Source organism: Pristiophorus japonicus, chromosome 16 (assembly GCF_044704955.1).
Source record: "Pristiophorus japonicus isolate sPriJap1 chromosome 16, sPriJap1.hap1, whole genome shotgun sequence".
Taxonomy (NCBI): Eukaryota; Metazoa; Chordata; class Chondrichthyes; family Pristiophoridae; genus Pristiophorus; species Pristiophorus japonicus.
Genome location: NC_091992.1, coordinates 105314278 through 105336099, shown reverse-complemented (window position 1 = coordinate 105336099; position 21822 = coordinate 105314278). Strand labels below are relative to the sequence as shown.

Genomic DNA, 21822 nt, shown 5'->3' with positions numbered 1-21822 from the left:
ACATTATACTTCATCTGCCATGCATTTGCCCACTCACCTAACCTATCCAAGTCACTCTGCAGCCTCATAGAATCCTCCTTGCAGCTCACACTGCCACCCAACTTAGTGTCATCCGCAAATTTGGAGATACTACATTTAATCCCCTCGTCTAAATCATTAATGTACAGTGTAAACAGCTGGGACCCCAGCACAGAACCTTGCGGTACCCCACTAGTCACTGCCTGCCATTCTGAAAAGTCCCCATTTACTCCTACTCTTTGCTTCCTGTCTGACAACCAGTTCTCAATCCATGTCAGCACACTACCCCCAATCCCATGTGCTTTAACTTTGCACATTAATCTCTTGTGTGGGACCTTGTCGAAAGCCTTCTGAAAGTCCAAATATACCACATCAACTGGTTCTCCCTTGTCCACTCTACTGGAAACATCCTCAAAAAATTCCAGAAGATTTGTCAAGCATGATTTCCCTTTCACAAATCCATGCTGACTTGGACCTATCATATTACCTCTTTCCAAATGCACTGCTATGACATCCTTAATAATTGATTCCATCATTTTACCCACTACCGATGTCAGGCTGACCGGTCTATAATTCCCTGTTTTCTCTCTCCCTTTTTTAAAAAGTGGGGTTACATTGGCTACCCTCCACTCCATAGGAACTGATCCAGAGTCAATGGAATGTTGGAAAATGACTGTCAATGCATCCGCTATTTCCAAGGCCACCTCCTTAAGTACTCTGGGATGCAGTCCATCAGGCCCTGGGGATTTATCGGCCTTCAATCCCATCAATTTCCCCAAAACAATTTCCCGACGAATAAGGATTTCCCTCAGTTCCTCCTCCTTACTAGACCCTCCGACCCCTTTTATATCCGGAAGGTTGTTTGTGTCCTCCTCAGTGAATACCGAACCAAAGTACTTGTTCAATTGGTCCGCCATTTCTTTGTTCCCCGTTATGACTTCCCCTGATTCTGACTTCAGGGGACCTACATTTGTCTTTACTAACCTTTTTCTCTTTACATATCTATAGAAACTTTTGCAATCCGTCTTAATGTTCCCTGCAAGCTTCTTCTCGTACTCCATTTTCCCTGCCCTAATCAAACCCTTTGTCCTCCTCTGCTGAGTTCTAAATTTCTCCCAGTCCCTGGGTTCGCTGCTATTTCTGGAGAATTTGTATGCCACTTCCTTGGCTTTAATGCTATCCCTGATTTCCCTTGATAGCCACGGTTGAGCCACCTTCCCTTTTTTATTTTTACGACAGACAGGAATGTACAATTGTTGTAGTTCATCCATGCGGTCTCTAAATGTCTGCCATTGCCCATTCACAGTCAACCCCTTCAGTATCATTCGCCAATCTATCCTAGCCAATTCACGCCTCATACCTTCAAAGTTACTCTTCTTTAAGTTCTGGACTATGGTCTCTGAATTAACTGTTTCATTCTCCATCCTAATGCAGAATTCCACCATATTATGGTCACTCTTCCCCAAGGGGCCTCGCACAATGAGATTGCTAATTAATCCTCTCTCATTACACAACACCCAGTCTAAGATGGCCTCCCCCCTAGTTGGTTCCTCGACATATTGGTCTAAAAAACCATCCCTTATGCACTCCAGGAAATCCTACTCTACCGTATTGCTTCCAGTTTGGTTAACCCAATCTATGTGCATATTAAAGTCACCCATTATAACTGCTGCACCTTTATTGCACGCACCCCTAATTTCATGTTTGATGCCCTCCCCAACATCACTGCTACTGTTTGGAGGTCTGTACACAACTCCCACTAACGTTTTTTGTCCTTTGGTATTCTGCAGCTCTACCCATATAGATTCCACATCATCCAAGCTAATGTCCTTCCGAACTATTGCCTTAATTTGCTCCTTAACCAGCAATGCTACCCCACCTCCTTTTCCTTTTATTCTATCCTTCCTGAATGTTGAATACCCCTGGATGTTGAGTTCCCAGCCCTGATCATCCTGGAGCCACGTCTCCGTAATCCCAATCACATCATATTTGTTAACATCTATTTGCACAGTTAATTCATCCACTTTATTGCGGATACTCCTTGCATTAAGACACAAAGCCTTCAGGCTTGTTCTTTTAACACCCTTTGTCCTTTTAGAATTTTGCTGTACAGTGGCCCTTTTTGTTCTTTGCCTTGGGTTTCTCTGCCCTCTACTTTTCCTCATCTCCTTTCTGTCTTTTGCTTTTGCCTCCTTTTTGTTTCCCTCTGTCTCCCTGCATTGGTTCCCATCCCCCTGCCATATCAGTTTAAATCCTCCCCAACAGCACTAGCAAACACTCCCCCTAGGACATTGGTTCCGGTCCTGCCCAGGTGCAGACCGTCTGGTTTGTACTGGTCCCACCTCCCCCAGAACCGGTTCCAATGCCCCAGGAATTTGAATCCCTCCCTGTTGCACCACTGCTCAAGCCACGTATTCATCTGCGCTATCCTGCGATTCCTACTCTGACTAGCACGTGGCACTGGTAGCAATCCCGAGATTACTACTTTTGAGGTCCTACTTTTTAATTTAGCTCCTAGCTCCTTAAATTCGTTTCGTAGGACCTCATCCCTTTTGTTACCTATGTCGTTGGTACCAATGTGCACCACGACAACTGGCTGTTCTCCCTCCCTTTTTAGAATGTCCTGCACCCGCTCCGAGACATCCTTGACCCTTGCACCAGGGAGGCAACATACCATCCTGGAGTCTCGGTTGCGGCCGCAGAAACGCCTATCTATTCCCCTCATCATTGAATCCCCAATCACTATTGCTCTCCCACTCTTTTTCCTGCCCTCCTGTGCAGCAGAGCCAGCCATGGTGCCATGAACTTGGCTGCTGCTGCCCTCCCCTGATGAGTCATCCCCCTCAACAGTACCCAAAGCAGTGTATCTGTTTTGCATGGGGATGACCACAGGGGACTCCTGCACTACCTTCCTTGCACTGCTCTTCCTGTTGGTCTTCCATTCCCTATCTGGCTGTGGACCCTTTCCCTGCGGTACGACCAACTCGCGACACGTGATACTCACGTCATTCTCAGCATCGTGAACAGTATTCTAAAACCAAAATTAAAAGTCATTTTGACATTGTTATTTTTCAGAGTTCATTATCAGAGTCTTAGTTGAACATAATGTGGGTGCAACCGTTCTCTGGAGTTCCACTGCATTGCCATAACATTGCTTACATTTCTGTTTCTAATTATTTAAGATCAAATGTTCTGTGCTCCTTATTGCATCTCAATAAGATTGCCATCTCAAATAACCATAGATATAGTTTTTAATGCGTCACATCCATTATGTAACAAACTGGTGGCTATTGGTTAGCAAATATTTTCTAAAGGTTTGTAGTACTGTTTGGTCAATATCTATTAACCTGGTCTTTTAACTTTCAGAATGCTTTATGGTGCAATATTTTCAACGTGCAGTAGTTTTCAACCTTTTTAACATTGCTATTCCCTTTTGTAAAATTATTAAATTCCATGATCTACTTTTTCCCCTCTGTGACTGACTAAATACTAAGTCCTCCCACTTCTCAGACAGCCCCAACCCCCCCGTGCATCCCCCTGCCCTTCACAGAGACAGGCTACCACTCTTCTCCCCCTCCTTTTTTGAATGCTCTTTATTTCCTTTCTCTTCTACCGACATTCACAGACCATTCTTCCCCTCGGGTCTCTCTATAGAGGCACTGTATCCCATATTCTCCAACCACTCCCTGCTTTATAGAGGCATCTTCCCTTCTTGTCCCTTTCCCCAAAGTTCATAAAGGCACTCTACCCCTCTCCCTCTGTGTTTTAGTAGTTTCATTATTTCATAGTATTTCTTCTTTGTTCTCCTCAGATCATAACCGTAGGACTGTTTTTACTGGACTAGCTGTAATTAGTTTGGTGGGCAGTGTCCTATTCCTTCTTATAAGGAAACCTGTCACACAGGTTCTGGCAACAGAAGATGACAAATCTGATGAGCCTGAAACTGTACCTGAGTAAGTTTTTTTTTTTAACTTTTATTAAAAAAAAAATGGGAGGCTATCATTTACTGTAATTGATATTTAAAATGATGAGTTTTTACTTGCACATTGTTCAAGAGATCTAGGCCATGATGATCAATTCCACTAATTTGCTGTATTAGTAAATTTGTAGGCCTAATTTTTCTTTTATATATTTGTGTGTCCATAGATACATGTGAGAGATTCAGTATAGATTTATTCAACTTGTGAGGCTCTAAACTAGGAATGCGTGAGTTTGTTTGACTTTGTGGGCCTTCAATCCAGAGAGTTGTGAGGTAATGCATTTGGGGAGGGGCAACAAGGTAAGGGAATATACAATAAATGGGAGGATACTGAGAGGTGTGGAGGAGCAGAGGGGCCTTGGACAACGTGGACCATTTTCCGTACCTCGGGAGCCTACTATCAACAGGGCAGACATCGATGACGCGGTTCAACACCGCCTCCAGTATGCCAGCGCAGCCTTTGGTCGCCTGAGGAAGAGTGTTTGAAGACCAGGACCTCAAATCTGGCACCAAGCTTGTGGTCTACAGGGTAGTAGTGATACCCACCCTCCTATATGGCTGAGATGTGTGCCATATACAGTAGACACCTCAAAGCGCTGGAGAAGTACCACCAGCGCTGCCTCCGCAAGATCCTGCAAATCCACTGGGAGGATAGACGCACCAATGTTAGCGTCCTCGATCAGGCCAACACCCCCTGCATCGAAGCACTGACCACACTCGACCAGCTCTGATGGATGGCCCACATCGTCCGAATGCCCGACACGAGACTCCCAAAGCAAGCGATCTACTCGGAACTCTTAGATGGCAAGCGAGCCCCAGGTGGACAGAGGAAATGTTTCAATGACACCCTCCAAGCCTCCCTGATAAAGTGCAACATCCCCACCAGCACCTGGGAATCTCTGGCCCAAGGCCGTCCCAGGTGGAGGAAGAGCATCCGGGAGGGCGCTGAGCACCTCGAGTCTCGTCGTCGAGAGCATGCAGAAGCCAAACGCAAACAGCGGAAGGAGCGTGCGGCAAATCAGACTCCCACCCACCCTGTCCTTCAACCCTGTCTGTCCCACCTGTGACAGAGACTGTAAATCCCGTATTGGACTGTACATTCACTTGAGAACTCACTTTTGGAGTGGAAGCAAGTCTTCCTCGATTTCGAAGGACTGCCTCTGATGATGATGGAGTATATGTCCACTGATCCTTAAAGGTAGCAGGATGGGTACATAAGGTGGTGAAAAAGGCATATGGAATGCTTTCCTTTATTAGCCAAGGCATAGAATAAAAGAGCAGGGAGGTTATGCTCGAACTGTGTACAACACGAGTTAGGCCACAGCTTGAGTACTACATACAGTTCTGGTCACCATATTACAGGAAAGATGTGATTGCACGAGAGAGGGTGCAGAGGAGATTTATGAGGATGTTGCTAGGACTGGAAAATGTTAGCTACAAGGGAAGATTGGATAGGTTGTTTTCTTTGGAACAGAGGAGGCTGAAGGGAGATTTAATTGAGGTGTATAAAATTGAGGGGTCTAGATGGAGTAGATACGAAGGACCTATTTCCCTTAGCAGAGAGGTCAATAACCAGGGGCATAGATTTAAAGTTGTTGTTAGAGGATTCGAGGGGAGATGAAGGAAAAAAAATCACCCACAGGGTGGTGAGGGTCTGGAACTCACTGCCTGAAAAGGGTGCTAGAGGCAGAAACACTCCGAGCGTTTAAAAAATACTTGGATATCAACTTAAAGAGCCATGACCTACAGGGCTACAGACCTAGTGCTGGAAGGTGGAATTTGGCTGGGTAGCTCTTTTTCGACCGACACGAATACGATAAGCCAGTGGCCACCTTCTGTGTCGTAATTTTCTATGATTAAGTGCATACTATGCAACTTTGAAAGAAAAAAAAAGAAAGACTTGCATTTATATAGCGCCTTTCACAACTACTCGATGCCCCAAAGTGCATTACAGCCAATGAAGTACTTTTTAAGTGTAGTCACTGTTGTAATGCAGGAAACGTGGCAGCTAATTTGCACACAGCCATTTGATAATCACTAGATAATCTGTTCTTTTAGTGATGCTGATTGAGGGATAAATATTGGCTAGGACACCTCGATAACACCCCTGCTCTTCTTCGAAATAATGGCAAAGGATTGTTTATGTCCATCTGTGGGAGCAGACGCGGTCTCGGTTTAACGACTTATCTGAAAAATGGCAACTTTGACACTGCAGCACTGCTTTACAGTCGGCCTAGATTTTTGTGCTTCAGGCTCTGGAGTAGGACTGGAACCCACAATCTTCTGACTCTGAGGCGAGGGTGCTACCAACCTGAGCCACGGCTGACACTTGCGTCCATCACATTCCCATTAATTTACAAAACTCCAGACAAGCGAGAAAAGTATGAATGCATCTCGAGCTAATTGCTGAGGCTTAAGAGTCAGAATGACACTTGCTGTCATTTGGACACCTCTGCTGTTGTCCATCAACTCCCTTTCTATCAGCTGTCCAATACTGCTGTTCAGTGCTTCTGACCTTATTTTTTTTATCTTAATTAGTTTGTTGTCTTTGTAACAGTTCAGATTTAAAAAATTGTTTACTTTATGCATTAGCAAAGGAGATTAATTCCTTCACACAAATCTTTATTTTTCTTTAACATATTCATCAACACATTAATTTATTGGATTAAATAAATCCCTTCTTAGATAGCAGTAAACTGATCTCTAGTTTTAATTCTATCTTTTTTCCTGCTTCACTAACATTTAAATTTCTGTGACATACTATAAATTAAGATTGTGTAGCATAAATTTGCATGTCAAAAACAGATGAAAAGAAATTCAGTGACTTTCACACCTCTTGATAGTAAAAAGCTATCCATAATTACACTAAGCAAGTGTGACCTTTTGTAATTGTGCAGCCTTGTGCTATGCACAGGACAAGAGCCCCGCTCCAGTTGAACTGATCCGATTGGAAGCAGCTATTATGAATACTAAATGTTAAGCATTTAGCACTATGTGACTCAGCAGCAGTTAAATTCCATGATCATTGGCCAATTGTTTTGCATTATTTACAGAGCTCAAGGACAAGTATCACAAGCAATAGATGCATTTAGTAAGTGTGCTTTTGTGTGTATGCGTACTTAGCCAATTTTCAGTAATTTACCAGAAGACATCTTTTATTAATTAATAGGATTTTTTTTTCTACAACAGAAAGTGCAGTCCGTATATTCTTCACCAAAGAAATGCTGCTTCTAAGTGTTTGTATTGCTTACACAGGTGAGATCCTCCCACAAGCTTCAAATCACATATTAGAGTTTGTGTGGATACTGATTTTCTCGTCAAAAATTGTTTTTAAAAAAAAAAATTAATCTTCAATTGTTTTATACATGTTAATTCCTAAGATACCTTTTTCAAAATGTTCTTCCATACAGGATGAAATACGTAATTTTTTCGATCATTCATGCTGTGAAGAAGTTATACCCCACACAAATGCATTTGCTAAAAATAGAGGCCAATTAAGGATGATTCTGTTAGTTTTTTGGATTATAAATGTTTTGTTCCTGTTTATTTTAAAACCTCACCATATAGAAACATAGAAACATAGAAAATAGGTGCAGGAGTAGGCTATTCGGCCCTTCGAGCCTGCACCGCCATTCAATGAGTTCATGGCTGAACATGCAACTTCAGTACCCAATTCCTGCTTTCTCACCAAACCCCTTGATCCACCAAGTAGTAAGGACGACATCTAACTCCTTTTTGAATATATTTAGTGAATTGGCCTCAACAACTTTCTGTGGTAGAGAATTCCACAGGTTCACCACTCTCTGGGTGAAGAAGTTTCTCCTCATCTCGGTCCTAAATGGCTTACCCCTTATCCTTAGACTGTGACCCCTGGTTCTGGACTCTCCCAATATTGGGAACATTCTTCCTGCATTTAACCTGTCTAAACCTGTCAGAATCTTATATGTTTCTATGCGATCCCCTCTCATCCTTCAAAACTCCAGTAAATAAAGGCTCAGTTGATTCAGTCTCTCCTCATATGACAGCCCAGCCATCCCGGGAATCAGTCTGATGAACCTTCGCTGCAATAGCAAGAATGTCCTTCCTCAAGTTAGGAGACCAAAACTGTACACAATACTCCAGGTGTGGCCTCACCAAGGCCCTGTACAACTGTAGCAACACCTCCCTGCCCCTGTACTCAAATCCCCTCGCTATGAAGGCCAACATGCCATTTGCTTTCTTAACCGCCTGCTGTACCTGCATGCCAATCTTCAATGACTGATGTACCATAACACACAGGTCTCGTTGCACCTCCCCCTTTCCTAATCTGTCACCATTCAGATAATAGTCTGTCTCTCTGTTTTTACTACCAAAGTGGATAACCTCACATTTATCCACATTATACCTCATCTGCCATGCATTTACCCACTCACCTAACCTATCCAAGTCACTCTGCAGCCTCATAGCATCCTCCTCGCAGCTCACACTGCCACCCAACTTAGTGTCATCCGCAAATTTGGAGATACTACATTTAATCCCCTTGTCTAAATCATTAATGTACAATGTAAACAGCTGGGGCCCCAGCACAGAACCTTGCGGTACCCCACTAGTCACTGCCTGCCATTCTGAAAAGTCCCCATTTACTCCTACTCTTTGCTTCCTGTCTGACAACCAGTTCTCAATCCACGTCAGCACACTACCCCCAATCCCATGTGCTTTAACTTTGCACATTAATCTCTTGTGTGGGACCTTGTCGAAAGCCTTCTGAAAGTCCAAATATACCACATCAACTGGTTCTCCTTTGTCCACTTTACTGGAAACATCCTCAAAATATTCCAGAAGATTTGTCAAGCATGATTTCCCTTTCACAAATCCATGCTGACTTGGACCTATCATGTCACCATTTTCCAAATGCGCTGCTATGACATCCTTAATAATTGATTCCATCATTTTACCCACTACTGAGGTCAGGCTGACCGGTCTATAATTCCCTGCTTTCTCTCTCCCTCCTTTTTTAAAAAGTGGGGTTACATTGGCTACCCCCCACTCGATTGGAATGTTGGAAAATGACTGTCAATGCATCCGCTATTTCCAAGGCCACCTCCTGAAGTACTCTGGGATGCAGTCCATCAGGCCCTGGGGATTTATCGGCCTTTAATCCCATCAATTTCCCCAACACAATTTCCCGACTAATAAAGATTTCCCTCAGTTCCCCCTCCTTACGAGACCCTCTGACCCCTTTTATATCCGGAAGGTTGTTTGTATCCTCCTTAGTGATTACCGAACCAAAGTACTTGTTCAATTGGTCTGCCATTTCTTTGTTCCCCGTTATGACGTCCCCTGGTTCTGACTGCAGGGGACCTACGTTTGTCTTTACTAACCTTTTTCTCTTTACATACCTATAGAAACTTTTGCAATCTGCCTTAATGTTCCCTGCAAGCTTCTTCTCGTACTCCATTTTCCCTGCCCTAATCAAACCCTTTGTCCTCCTCTGCTGAGTTCTAAATTTCTCCCAGTCCCCAGGTTCGCTGCTATTTCTGGCCAATTTGTATGCCACTTCCTTGGCTTTAATACTATCCCTGATTTCCCTTGATAGCCACGGTTGAGCCACCTTCCCTTTTTTATTTTTACGCCAGACAGGAATGTACAATTGTTGTAATTCATCCATGTGGTCTCTAAATGTCTGCCATTGCCCATCCACAGTCAACCCCTTAAGTATCATTAGCCAATCTATCCTCGTCAATTCACGCCTCATACCTTCAAAGTTACCCTTCTTTAAGTTCTGGACCATGGTCTCTGAATTAACTGTTTCATTCTCCATCCTAATGCAGAATTCCACCATATTATGGTCACTCTTCCCCAAGGGGCCTCGCACAATGAGATTGCTAATTAATCCTCTCTCATTACACAACACCCAGTCTAAGATGGCCTCCCCCCTAGTAGGTTCCTTGACATATTGGTCTAGAAAACCATCCCTTATGCACTCCAGGAAATCCTCCTCCACCGTATTGCTTCCAGTTTGGCTAGCCCAATCTATGTGCATATTAAAGTCACCCATTATAACTGCTGCACCTTTATTGCATGCACCCCTAATTTCCTGTTTGATGCCCTCCCCAACATCACTACTACTGTTTGGAGGTCTGTACACAACTCCCACTAACGTTTTTTGCCCTTTGGTGTTCTGCAGCTCTACCCATATAGATTCCACATCATCCAAGCTAATGTCTTTCCTAACTATTGCATTAATCTCCTCTTTAACCAGCAATGCTACCCCACCTCCTTTTCCTTTTATTCTATCCTTCCTGAATGTTGAATACCCCTGGATGTTGAGTTCCCAGCCCTGATCATCCTGGAGCCACGTCTCCGTAATCCCAATCACATCATATTTGTTAACATCTATTTGCACAGTTAATTCATCCACCTTATTGCGGATACTCCTTGCATTAAGACACAAAGCCTTCAGGCTTGTTTTTTTAACACCCTTTGTCCTTTTAGAATTTTGCTGTACAGTGGCCCTTTTTGTTCTTTGCCTTGGGTTTCTCTGCCCTCCACTTTTCCTCATCTCCTTTCTGTCTTTTGCTTTTGCCTCCTTTTTGTCTCCTTCTGTCTCTCTACATTGGTTCCCATCCCCCTGCCATATTAGTTTAACTCCTCCCCAACAGCACTAGCAAACACTCCCCCTAGGACATTGGTTCCGGTCCTGCCCAGGTGCAGACCGTCCGGTTTGTACTGGTCCCACCTCCCCCAGAACCGGTTCCAATGCCCCAGGAATTTGAATCCCTCCCTGCTGCACCACTGCTCAAGCCACGTATTCATCTGCGCTATCCTGCGATTCCTACTCTGACTAGCACGTGGCACTGGTAGCAATCCCGAGATTACTACTTTTGAGGTCCTACTTTTTTAATTTAGCTCCTAGCTCCTTAAATTCGTTTCGTAGGACCTCATCCCTTTTTTTTAAACCTATGTCGTTGATACCAATGTGCACCACGACAACTGGCTGTTCTGCCTCCCATTTCAGAATGTCCTGCACCCGCTCCGAGACATCCTTGACCCTTGCACCAGGGAGGCAACATACCATCCTGGAGTCTCGGTTGCGGCCGCAGAAACGCCTATCTATTCCCCTCACCATTGAATCCCCTATCACTATCGCGCTCCCATTCTTTTTCCTGCCCTCCTGTGCAGCAGAGCCAGCCACGGTGCCATGATCTTGGCTGCTGCTGCCCTCCCCTGATGAGTCATCCCCCCCCAATAGTACTCAAAGCAGTGTATCTGTTTTGCAGGGGGATGACCACAGGGGACCCCTGCACTACCTTTCTTGCACTGCTCTTCCTGCTGGTCTTCCATTCCCTATCTGGCTGTGGACCCTTCTGCAGTAAGACCAACTCACTACACGTGATACTCACGTCATTCTCAGCATCGTGGATGCTCCAGAGTGAATCCACCCTCAGCTCCAATTCCGCAACGCGGACCGTCAGGAGCTCGAGGTGGATACACTTCCCACACACATCGTCCCCAGGGACACCGGAAGTGTCCCCGAGTTCCCACATGGTACAGGAGGAGCATATCACGTGACCGAGCTCTCCTGCCATGCCTTAACCCTTAGATACCCTTAAATTGGTAATAACAATGTTACAGTTTACTTACTGATATAAAAAATAAAAAGAAAAGCTACTCACCAATCACCAGCCAATCACTTACCCCATTGGCTGTGACGTCACTTTTTGATTCCTTTCTACTATTTTGCTTTCTCTCCCGCTGTAGCTGGACTGGTACGCCTTTTATAGGCCGCTCCGACGCTGCTTCCGCCTCTCACCAACTTGTCGAAAGCCTTCTGCAAGTCCAAATACACCACATCAACTGGTTCTCCCTTGTCCACTCTACTGGAAACATCCTCAAAAAATTCCAGAAGATTTGTCGAGCATGATTTCCCTTTCACAAATCCATGCTGACTTGGACCTGTCATGTCATCTCTTTCCAAATGCGCTGCTGTGACATCCTTAATAATTGATTCCATCATTTTACCCACTATTGATGTCAGGCTGACCGGTCTATAATTCCCTGTTTTCTCTCTCCCTCCTTTTTTAAAAAGTGGGGTTACATTGGCTACCCTCCACTGCATAGGAACTGATCCAGAGTCTATGGAATGTTGGAAAATGACTGTCAATGCATCCGCTATTTCCAAGGCCACCTCCTTAAGTACTCTGGGATGCAGTCCATCAGGCCCTGGAGATTTATCGGCCTTCAATCCCATCAACTTCCCCAACACAATTTCCCGACTAATAAGGATTTCCCTCAGTTCCTCCTTCTTACTGACCCTCTGACCCCTTTTATATCCGGAAGGTTGTTTGTGTCCTCCTTAGTGAATACCGAACCAAAGTACTTGTTCAATTGGTCTGCCATTTCTTTGTTCTCCGTTATGACTTCCCCTGATTCTGACTGCAGGGGACCTATGTTTGTCTTTACTAACCTTTTTCTCTTTACATATCTATAGAAGCTTCTGCAGTCCGTTTTAATGTTCCCTGCAAGCTTCCTCTCGTACTCTATTTACCATGCCCTAATCAAACCCTTTGTCCTCCTCTGCTGAGTTCTAAATTTCTCCCAGTCCCCAGGTTCACTGCTATTTCTGGCCAATTTGTATGCCACTTCCTTGGCTTTAATATTATCCCTGATTTCCTTTGATAGCCACGGTTGAGCCAACTTCCCTTTTTTATTTTTACGCCTGACAGGGATGTACAATTGTTGTAGTTCATCCATGCGGTCTCTAAATGTCTGCCATTGCCCATCCACAGTCAACCCCTTAAGTATCATTCGCCAATCTATCCTAGCCAATTCACGCCTCATACCTTCAAAGTTACCCTTCTTTAAGTTCTGGACCATATACACAGCAAGAGGGTGGCAAGAGCAAACTTGCCTTGGTCCTATTGCATACCTGACCTCTGGAGAATGCGTACCGTCAACTCTGCACTGATCCCGATTGGCATCACTATGATCCGAGATGATGTGGATTTAACCTGCTTTATACAGGTGTTAATTTGCCAGTTGGCTGCCTGGTGGTACAGCTATTAGACTGACTGGTTAATGTGAGGAAGCAAAGCTGATAAAATTACTCTTCTTTCAGCATAAAGATATGAGAGCATGCACAGAATGAGTCTGAAAATGTTGAATTGTTTCCTTTCTAGGTCTTGAGCTAACCTTTTTTAGTGGGGTCTATGGCACCTGCTTGGGGGCAACAAATCAATTTGGGAATGAAGCCAAAAGCTTGGTTGGTTTATCTGGCATCTTCATTGGTGTTGGAGAAATCATAGGTTTGTGATCATTTTCAGTTGCATTTACTATTAAACAATGAAATCTGCTTTCATTAAATGGAATTGCATTTATTTCCTGTGTATTTTTTTTAATTTCTAGGTGGTGCAACTTTTGGTTTATTGAACAAATTCCTCAGCAAATATCTCGGTAATGGCAGAAACCCTGTAGTTCTTCTGGGTTTATTATGTCATGTTGTAGCCTTCTATCTGATATTCTTAAATGTGCCAGGGGATGCATCAATTGTTTCCGATGAAGGAACTAATCGAGTTGCTTATTTAGTTCCAAGGTTAGTCATATATTTTAATTTGTGCTTCTGGTTAATGTAAGTGCAGCATATGTAATCTATATTTGTGACTAGGGCATCAAACCGTTAAGGACACAGATTATTTGAGAAATGTTACTAAACCTACAATGACGTGAACATGGGGGTAAACAGTAAACCGAACCTGTCTGGGATGTAACCAGTTGGGTTGTCATTCAATTTGATTTTCAGTGGACGAGGGAAACAAATTTCGTTGGTTCTAATTTAATGAAGAAACCAGCTTTTTAAAAAACCCAATGGAATGTACATTTTTAGATCTTAGTAAAATTGGTATTTAAGAATAAAACTGTCACTTTTGAGAATTTTCATTTTGCACTATGAATAGTTTTCTTGAAATAACATTTTTCAAACAGATTAGTGCGACACAAAGTTATAACCAGAGGAAATGTCATCAAGCCAATACAAAAAGCTAACCTGAAGCTGGCCACTGAAGGGCTAGTAGAATGTATTCACCAATATTTCTGCTGCACTGAATTAAAATTCCGCATTCTAGAAATATTCTGAACAAACTAAATCTGAATATTCTAAAATATTGACCTAGTGTGAACTGACGGTCTGCTGTTCTAATATAAAGGATATAGTGAGAACCCACGTTGTGGGGAAGCTCCTGATTTTTGGATTCCTTTTTCTGACTGCCAAGATCAGAAATGGGTTGGCTTTTTAATTTTTTTTAAACTTGTTTGTATGCATGGGACTAAACTAGTTTTAAAAACAATTGGATACTTTTATATCGCCTTTTAATACCTCCAAAACAGTAGTTAAAATTTTCTGGAGTTATAGTGATAGAATACTAGAGGTTTTATGTTTGCATCCATGAATTTTCCAGCTCATAATTTGTCTTTTTGCTCTGCAGCAAAACTATTGCCATAGCTTGCAGTTTCCTTCTGGGACTAGGTGACAGCTGTTTCAACACACAGCTCCTCAGTATTCTAGGATTTATGTATTCCCAGGAAAGTGCTCCTGCATTTGCTGTTTTCAAGTTTGTGCAAGTAAGAATGAAATGCTTTCTAGTGCATGCACGTGACCTAAAGGGTCTTGTAAAAATGAATTTTAATTTGCAATATTTTAACAGCATAAAAAATGGTTCACCATACATTGTGTTTGTTAAAGAACTTGTTTATCCTATACATTTAAGTTTCTACTTAGCATTGCGCTGAATGTAATTTTTTTCCTCCCCCAGTCTATCACTGCAGCAATTGCATTTGGCTACAGCAATTATCTACTGCTCCAGTGGCAGCTGCTTATCCTTGGTGTGGCTGGATTCTTAGGCACAATTTCTTTCATCCTCGTCGAATGGAAGGCAGAAACGAATTCTCGTGGTTCCAGTTATGATCGCATTTAATCAGGAAACCAGCTTTTAAAAGACCCAATGGAATGTAAATTTTTTAATGTTTTATTCTTAAATACAATTTTACTGTAACTTTTGACCATTATAATTTTGATGTATGATTAGTTTTAATAACATTTTCAAGTAGATTAGTGTGACACAAAGTTTTAATAGGAGGAAATTTAATAAAGCTAATTAACAAAGGCTAACCTGAACCCGGCCACTGAAGGGCTAGCAGGATGTATTCACCAATATTTCTGCTGCACAGAATTAAAATTCTGCATTCTAGAAATATTCTGAACAAACTAAATCTGAATATTCTGAAATATTGACCTACTCTGAATTTGAATGCTATTATAAGCGTTTCCCTGCTCGTATCCCACAGTATTCTTGTAGGGCCATGGCTTAGTTACTTGACACAAAGATAATCATCTTTGATCCATTACAATTAGATTTCGCTAAAGTTGAACGTGCTTTTATTTGTGACTCTCAAACATTTAAGAAATTTCCAATATTTTTGGATGAAAATCAAGTGACCTGTTTTTGAAGTGAAGGAGAATCAGTTAGAAAGTTTCCATTTCACCAAATGGTACTTTGTTTTGTTTCTTTTAAATATACATTGTGATGCTCGGTACTATACCAGGAGTACCAACTAACTAAAGCATTTCAAATCATTACAACACTGTTGACAATTGCTGTAACATTTGTTGATTGTGCATAGGCATTTTTATTTGTACTGTTTTATATACTGCAAAGCTAAATATTTTTACGTGGCAAATATTTCCAATTGTGCTTGGTTTATTCTCTTTCACGTTAATGCTGTTTTGCACAAGTAATTCCAATTGTGATCCTTTAATTGGTAATCTAACCTTTTCATGGTCACTGACTAGAACTGAGATGATTCAGTTTTGCAGTATGTGATATACCTTCAAAAGTTCAGTATTTGAAGTAGTTATAAGTTTGTCAGCCACCTAGTTCTTTTATCCATTTCGTGTAGAATCTTCCTTTCCCTGACAACTTGCTGCTGAATCATTATGTAGAGATTAAAAGGGAAATTTTGTTTTTAATTAAAGTTGAATAAGGAGATGGTGAATTTAAATGGCAAGTTCTTTACCTTTTAACCAATTACGATTTGAATTGATGGAGAGTTATACCAATGAAGGTTAATTTTTGACCCCATTTCTGCAACTGCAGTGTTAGCAGATACCAAAACCAGTCTATAAAAGGATTTTTTTTTTTTTTAAGTATTCTATATATTGGGTGAAATCTTAATTAATTTTGACATTAACAGTTGATCAATGAATGCTTTTCAGAATGAGCTACTGACTAATTAAAACGAGTTCCGAAACCCTATATCAGTTTGTCTGCAGCAGTGAGTTAGAAGGTACCAGATATCTTCACTTTACTGGTGGGTCTTAAAGCTGTCCAATTTGGTTTTGCAAAATCCTCTTAGCTTGAAGGTAACAATTAGCTTCTACTCCCACATGTGAAAAGGTCATACCAATGTGAAGTGTAATTTTCCTCTTGGAAACAATAATCCAGACTGTAGACCCCCTGAAATGAATAGAGCTGAGGTTATTTCTTCCTGGTGAGATGTACAAGAACAGGGCACTCTAGATTCCATTCTGTTAACATCTGCAAATATATAGTTAATGCTTTATTCACACTATATTTGCTCAGCAATCAGTAACTGCTCCAATAGGTTGTTAGCAAGCTATTATGGCAAGTTCATGATGCTGCATTGCTGGGACATGTAGCACCTATCTAAACTAAAGAGTCTACAACTAATGCAGCATTTGATGCTCCTATAGATTGATCATTCTACATGAACATTTCCGTTTTAATCACTGGCAACAACTTGCTGAGATTTATATATTCTGATTGACTTTTGTATTTTAGCCAATAGTAATTTGCATTGTGACATTACTGGTGCTAATTATTATTGTGTTCGTCACAAGTAGAAATCATTCAAATGAAAATAGGTTTTTAGAGGGATGGCTTTTTCTCACCTTGTGTACTGTGTGGATGGAATAATACAAACAAACTAGTCATGAGCGTTAAGTACAAGTTAAACCTGGTGCACAGTGTTTTTGTTGGTATTGATGCAATGCTTGTACATTATTTATTGACTAACATTAACCATGTGTCATGAAAAAAGATAGTCTGTAGATTGACTGGAGCCTGGAATCTTTTCAGTGGTTGAATCCACTGAAAAGGGGCAGCTCATTTGTGCCACTGATTCCAGAACTGCCGAATTGGAGGCTGATTAAACTATTTTTTCCCTCTAGGAAGCGCTTCATTAGAAAGGCGAAACTAAGTGCACAAAGGATGGGGAGAGACAGATCACACTCGAGTAAGGTATTAGGTGGGGGCAGACTAAGAGAGGGAATACAAGACGGTCTTAAACAAGTTTACAGTGCATGTGTGTAAATGCACGAAGTGTGGTAAATAGGTTAGTGAGCTGCAGGTGCAAATAGCCACATGGGAATATGTTGTCGTGGTGATAACTGAGATCTGGCTCAAAAAAGGGCAGGATTAGGTTTTAAATAATCCTGGATATAAGGTGTTCAGGAAAGATAGGGAAGGAAAGAAAAGAGGTGGGGTATCAGTATTGGTTAAGGAGAATGTTAGTGCTGGAGAGAGAGAATGTCCTGGAGGGGTCAAGGACAGAATTTATTTGGTTCGAGTTAAGAATAATAGAGGTGTCATTACACTACTAGGTGTATTCTATAGGCCACCAACTAGTAGGAAAGATATAGAGGAGCAAATTTGCTGGGAAAGTAGAGAGGTGCAAAAACTAGAGAGTAGTACTAATGGGGGACTTCAATTATCCTAATATAAACTGGGATAGTAATAGTGTAAAGGGCAGAGAAGAGGAAGAATTTCTGAAATGTGTTCAGGAGAACTTTCTTGATCAGTGTGTACCCGGCCCAACAAGGAAGGAGGCATTGCTAGATCTGGTCCTGGGGAATGAGGTAGGTCAAGTGGAGTAAGTGTCAGTAGGAGAACATTTAGGGAACCGTGTTCACAGTATCATAATGTTCAGATTAGCTATGGAAAAGGGCAACGAGCAATGTAGAGTAAAAATACTTAATTATGCCTGAACACACAAAATTGCAGGGCTCAGGGGAAAGGGCAGGGGAGTGGGACTTGCTGAAGTGCTCTTGCAGAGAGCCAGTACGGATCGACTGAATGGCCGTTCTATGATTCTATCAGACTAATAGCTTTGGCTCATTAGTAGCATTCTCGCCTCCGAGTCAGACTGTTGTGGGTTCAAGCCCCACACCAGAGACTTGAGCACAAAATCTGAGGGAGTGCTGCACTGTTGGAGGTGCCATCTTTCAGATGAGACGTTCAACTGAGGTCCTGTCTGCCTTTTCAGGTAGATGTAAAAGATCCCATGGCACTTTTTCGAAGAGGAATACGGGAGTTCTCCCGATGTTCTGACGAAAGGTCATCGACCTGAAATGTTAACTCTGTTTCCATCTCCAGAAATGCTGCCTGATCTGCTGAGTATTTCCAGCATTTTCTGTTTTTATTTGAGTTCTCCGGAGGTCTTGGCCAATATTTATCCCTCAAACCAACTTCACTAAAAAAACAGATTACTTGGTCATTGAGTTTGCTGTTTGTGGAACCTTGCTGTGCACAAATCGGCTGCTATGTTTCCTTCATTACAACAGTGACTACTCTTCAAAAGTACTTCATTGGCTGCAAAGCACACAAAGATCGCATGAGGTGAAAGGCGCTATAAAAATGCAAGTCCTTTAACAGCTACTTTTTCCAAACTGTAGGGTTTGAAACTGATCATTGTCAGTGATTCACCCAGTCCTTGAATGCCAGTCCTTTTAATTCTTATTACAATTTTAATTTGGGTTGTATATTGTGCAGTTTTGTATAGCTTGCTTAGGCTTTCATATTAGATGACTGCTGGACTAATAAAAAAAAAAGGACAAGGGAAGAAATTTCAACTGGTTTCATTTTCCAACTTCTTGCTTTGTATCGAGCCTAGCCAGAATATTGTCAAATTAAGTCGATGCTCATGTTTTAAAATGTTCAAACTTAGCAATTTTCCACTAATTATCGAAGGAACAATATCTTCCAAATTTGAAACCACCATCTGTTTTGTCACTTTGTACCCTTGTTCACTTGCTTTCTCTATAGTTTGCAAAAATTAACTTTCAAAAATGTAAATTGAGATCTTTTCTTCTTGACGATTCTTTCATATTGCACATAAAAGTAATGCAGTGATCAGTGTATTATTTTGCCTATTTTATCCCAGCTACAAATATTTTAAGATAAAACCTCCCAAGAGCATACACATTGATAGTTCTTTGGTACTTGTCACTCTTGTGGGACTATTGCTCCCTACATGGCAACTTTGGTCATGGTAGACACCCAAAGTAACTGATTTACAGTGACTGACAAGTTTAATTGTGACTGGCGTTTCTGTAATCCTATCCATTTCAAAACTAAGAATCAGTGCTACTGGTAGTTGGCACAAGGCAACTTTGAAAAGAAAGAAATGTAAATTATAGAGCGTCTTATCACTTTTCTCTCATGACCCAAAGCAGTCAACTATATATGTAAATGTATCAAGGTTCCACAAACTGCAGTGACTGGAATGATTTTTTTTTGTCTATGATTGAAGGAGGGCATTGGGAGAACTCCGTACTCTTTTGAATAGTGTTATGGGATCTTCATTTCCTGAACCACTCCCAACAGACAGATGGGGCCCTGGTTTAACATCTCATCTGGCACCTCTAACAATGTGGCACCTCCTCACTTCTGCACTGTAGTGTCAGTCCAGATTAGGGCCTTGAATATCCTCCATATTTGCGTCCAGAGACGCATGTATCCTTAATGCAAACCAATTATGTGGCCTAATCGATCATGGAATTTTGGGCGTAAGTGAAGTTATATGCGTAATGACAATACGCCCAAATCTCTGTCTTTTATTGCTGTTAATCGATCTCTCCACCAATAAAATTGGCCATGGCTCCAATTTACAGAGCCTTCTGTATGTTTCTTGCAATTGTGATCGTTCAAAGGGTCTCTTTAAAATTATGACAAGAATTTCAGGTGTAGCACAGTCATTTTTCTTGGCGTTTTATTAAAATGTTTTGAGCTTTATTTATCCTGAGACCTGCATATTTTGTTAATGCATTTTTAAGGCATAAGATTAAGTCACAAATAAAAATTGAACAGCTTTCCTGATTGTAGGTTTATAAACGTGTGCCTAGTGTAAATGAATGTTGGTTGAATGGGTTGAAACTTTAATTTTCATACTTGAAGAAGGAATATTTGGCGTGAAGTCACGACTAATTTATCATGCTGATTTATGCCCATTTTTACATCTGGGAGTATTTTAATGAGATTGGCAAGAAATTTGAGCATAACTTGACATTGGCAGAATTGGTGCGGATTCTGTCCACTGAGGAACTTCCAGGCCAATGTATTTAAGTCCTGAAGTGGAGCTTGAACCTATGACTGAGTAAGTGTTACTAACTGAGCTTAAGCTGACATCTTTGTTGTAGAAGTGCCATTTTAGTCATGACATAGAAAATGGAACTTGGAACAATTCAGTGTGTCTGTATTTAAAGGTCTTTAAACATCCTACCCAATGTTGTTGATATATTTAGTAGCTTTACCTATCCAAAGTGTCAACTTGAGATTGTTCTCCAATTGGATTGATGAAGCTCAGGAAGCTCTCTCTTTTTTACTTCTGTCCTGTTTCCTGCTTATTTAGTTTATCTTGCATTAAATTAGAATACCAGACTTTTGTTTGCTTTGGTGTTGGACTAGAACTCTACTTACTCTGCACATCTTGTCAGATGAGTTTAAGTTTGGATAAGAGACTGGAAATGCTTGTGTGGAGAAATGCATTGCCCATTTTCTTTCAAAAGTAGTAATCACACTGAATTCGATTCAATGGGGAAAATGGCTATATACCGTGCTTCATATTGAAGATCTTGAAAATGGGAATAATTTGCCCCTGTTGGACCAAGGACATTTACAATACAAACTGTTCCTGACAATGCACATAAAGTTTAGGAAAGCTGCTTGGTATTTAAAATCACGCTGCTCATCTAAGACCAATATCTTTAGACTATAAGACTCTGATTTGTCACATTATTCTTTCTATGGTATCTGGAGGATGTTGGACACAGTACATTTTGAGCTTTTCCAGCAACTTAAAATTTATATCATGTTGCACATTGTATTGTAATTTATTTCTTTTGACTGTGATGTCTTTGTATTGATCTATAGCCAAATCTTTGTCAGAAGTTAGCTTTGTATTTCAGACCGATCAGGTAACAAAGTTTGTTTTGAACAATGACTCTTGGTGTGTGGACTGTAAACACGACCATTCAACGGCAACCCTCATGTAGTAGTCCATGGGTAATCATGTGGCATTTAGTATTGAGGTGTGCAATACTTACTTTTATTTTATGTAATAAAGTAATTTGAACTTTACAAGTTGTCTTTTTTTTCTGAAAGCTTAAAATAAAAGTGCAATTTTGAATTGTAATAAACTTGTATTGTCTGTAAGCCAGGAAACTTTTCATCCACTAAAATATAAACCATGCCATTTTTGTTAACCTAGAAACATTGGGCCCAAGTTTCCAGTTCTGGTGAAAACGGCGCGCCTCCGAGACTTACATGACCTGCCTGGGCTCGAAGGTGCGCCGGAATCATCTTCAGCAATTCTCCGGTCCTCCTGGAGCGTGGTGTGGCGCAGCGAAGTCTCCCTGGGGCGGAGCAAGCCGATCGCAGCCTGCAGTGGGGCGGGGCTAGGGATCATGCCGCCTTGTCAGTGCCAGCAGCGTTGCGCAGGCGCGTTGGAGCATGTGCAACGCCGGGGAGGGGAGCGTGACTACTGGGGTTGGGGGA

The 21822-nt window shown here is 41.6% G+C and overlaps 1 protein-coding gene across 1 annotated transcript in view; it reads left to right on the top strand.

Annotated features, from left to right (window-relative positions):
• The window catches only part of mfsd11 (major facilitator superfamily domain containing 11), a 45214-nt gene extending 23806 nt beyond the window's left edge, over positions 1–21408 (top strand). Inside the window, exons 7-13 of the mRNA XM_070857640.1 lie at positions 3830–3971; positions 7051–7088; positions 7187–7252; positions 13156–13281; positions 13382–13568; positions 14458–14593; positions 14785–21408. Of these exons, the coding sequence (XP_070713741.1) occupies positions 3830–3971; positions 7051–7088; positions 7187–7252; positions 13156–13281; positions 13382–13568; positions 14458–14593; positions 14785–14946 (857 nt within the window). The 3' untranslated portion in view covers positions 14947–21408. The remainder of the gene's footprint in view (positions 1–3829; positions 3972–7050; positions 7089–7186; positions 7253–13155; positions 13282–13381; positions 13569–14457; positions 14594–14784) is intronic.
• Positions 21409–21822: the final 414 nt, after the last annotated feature.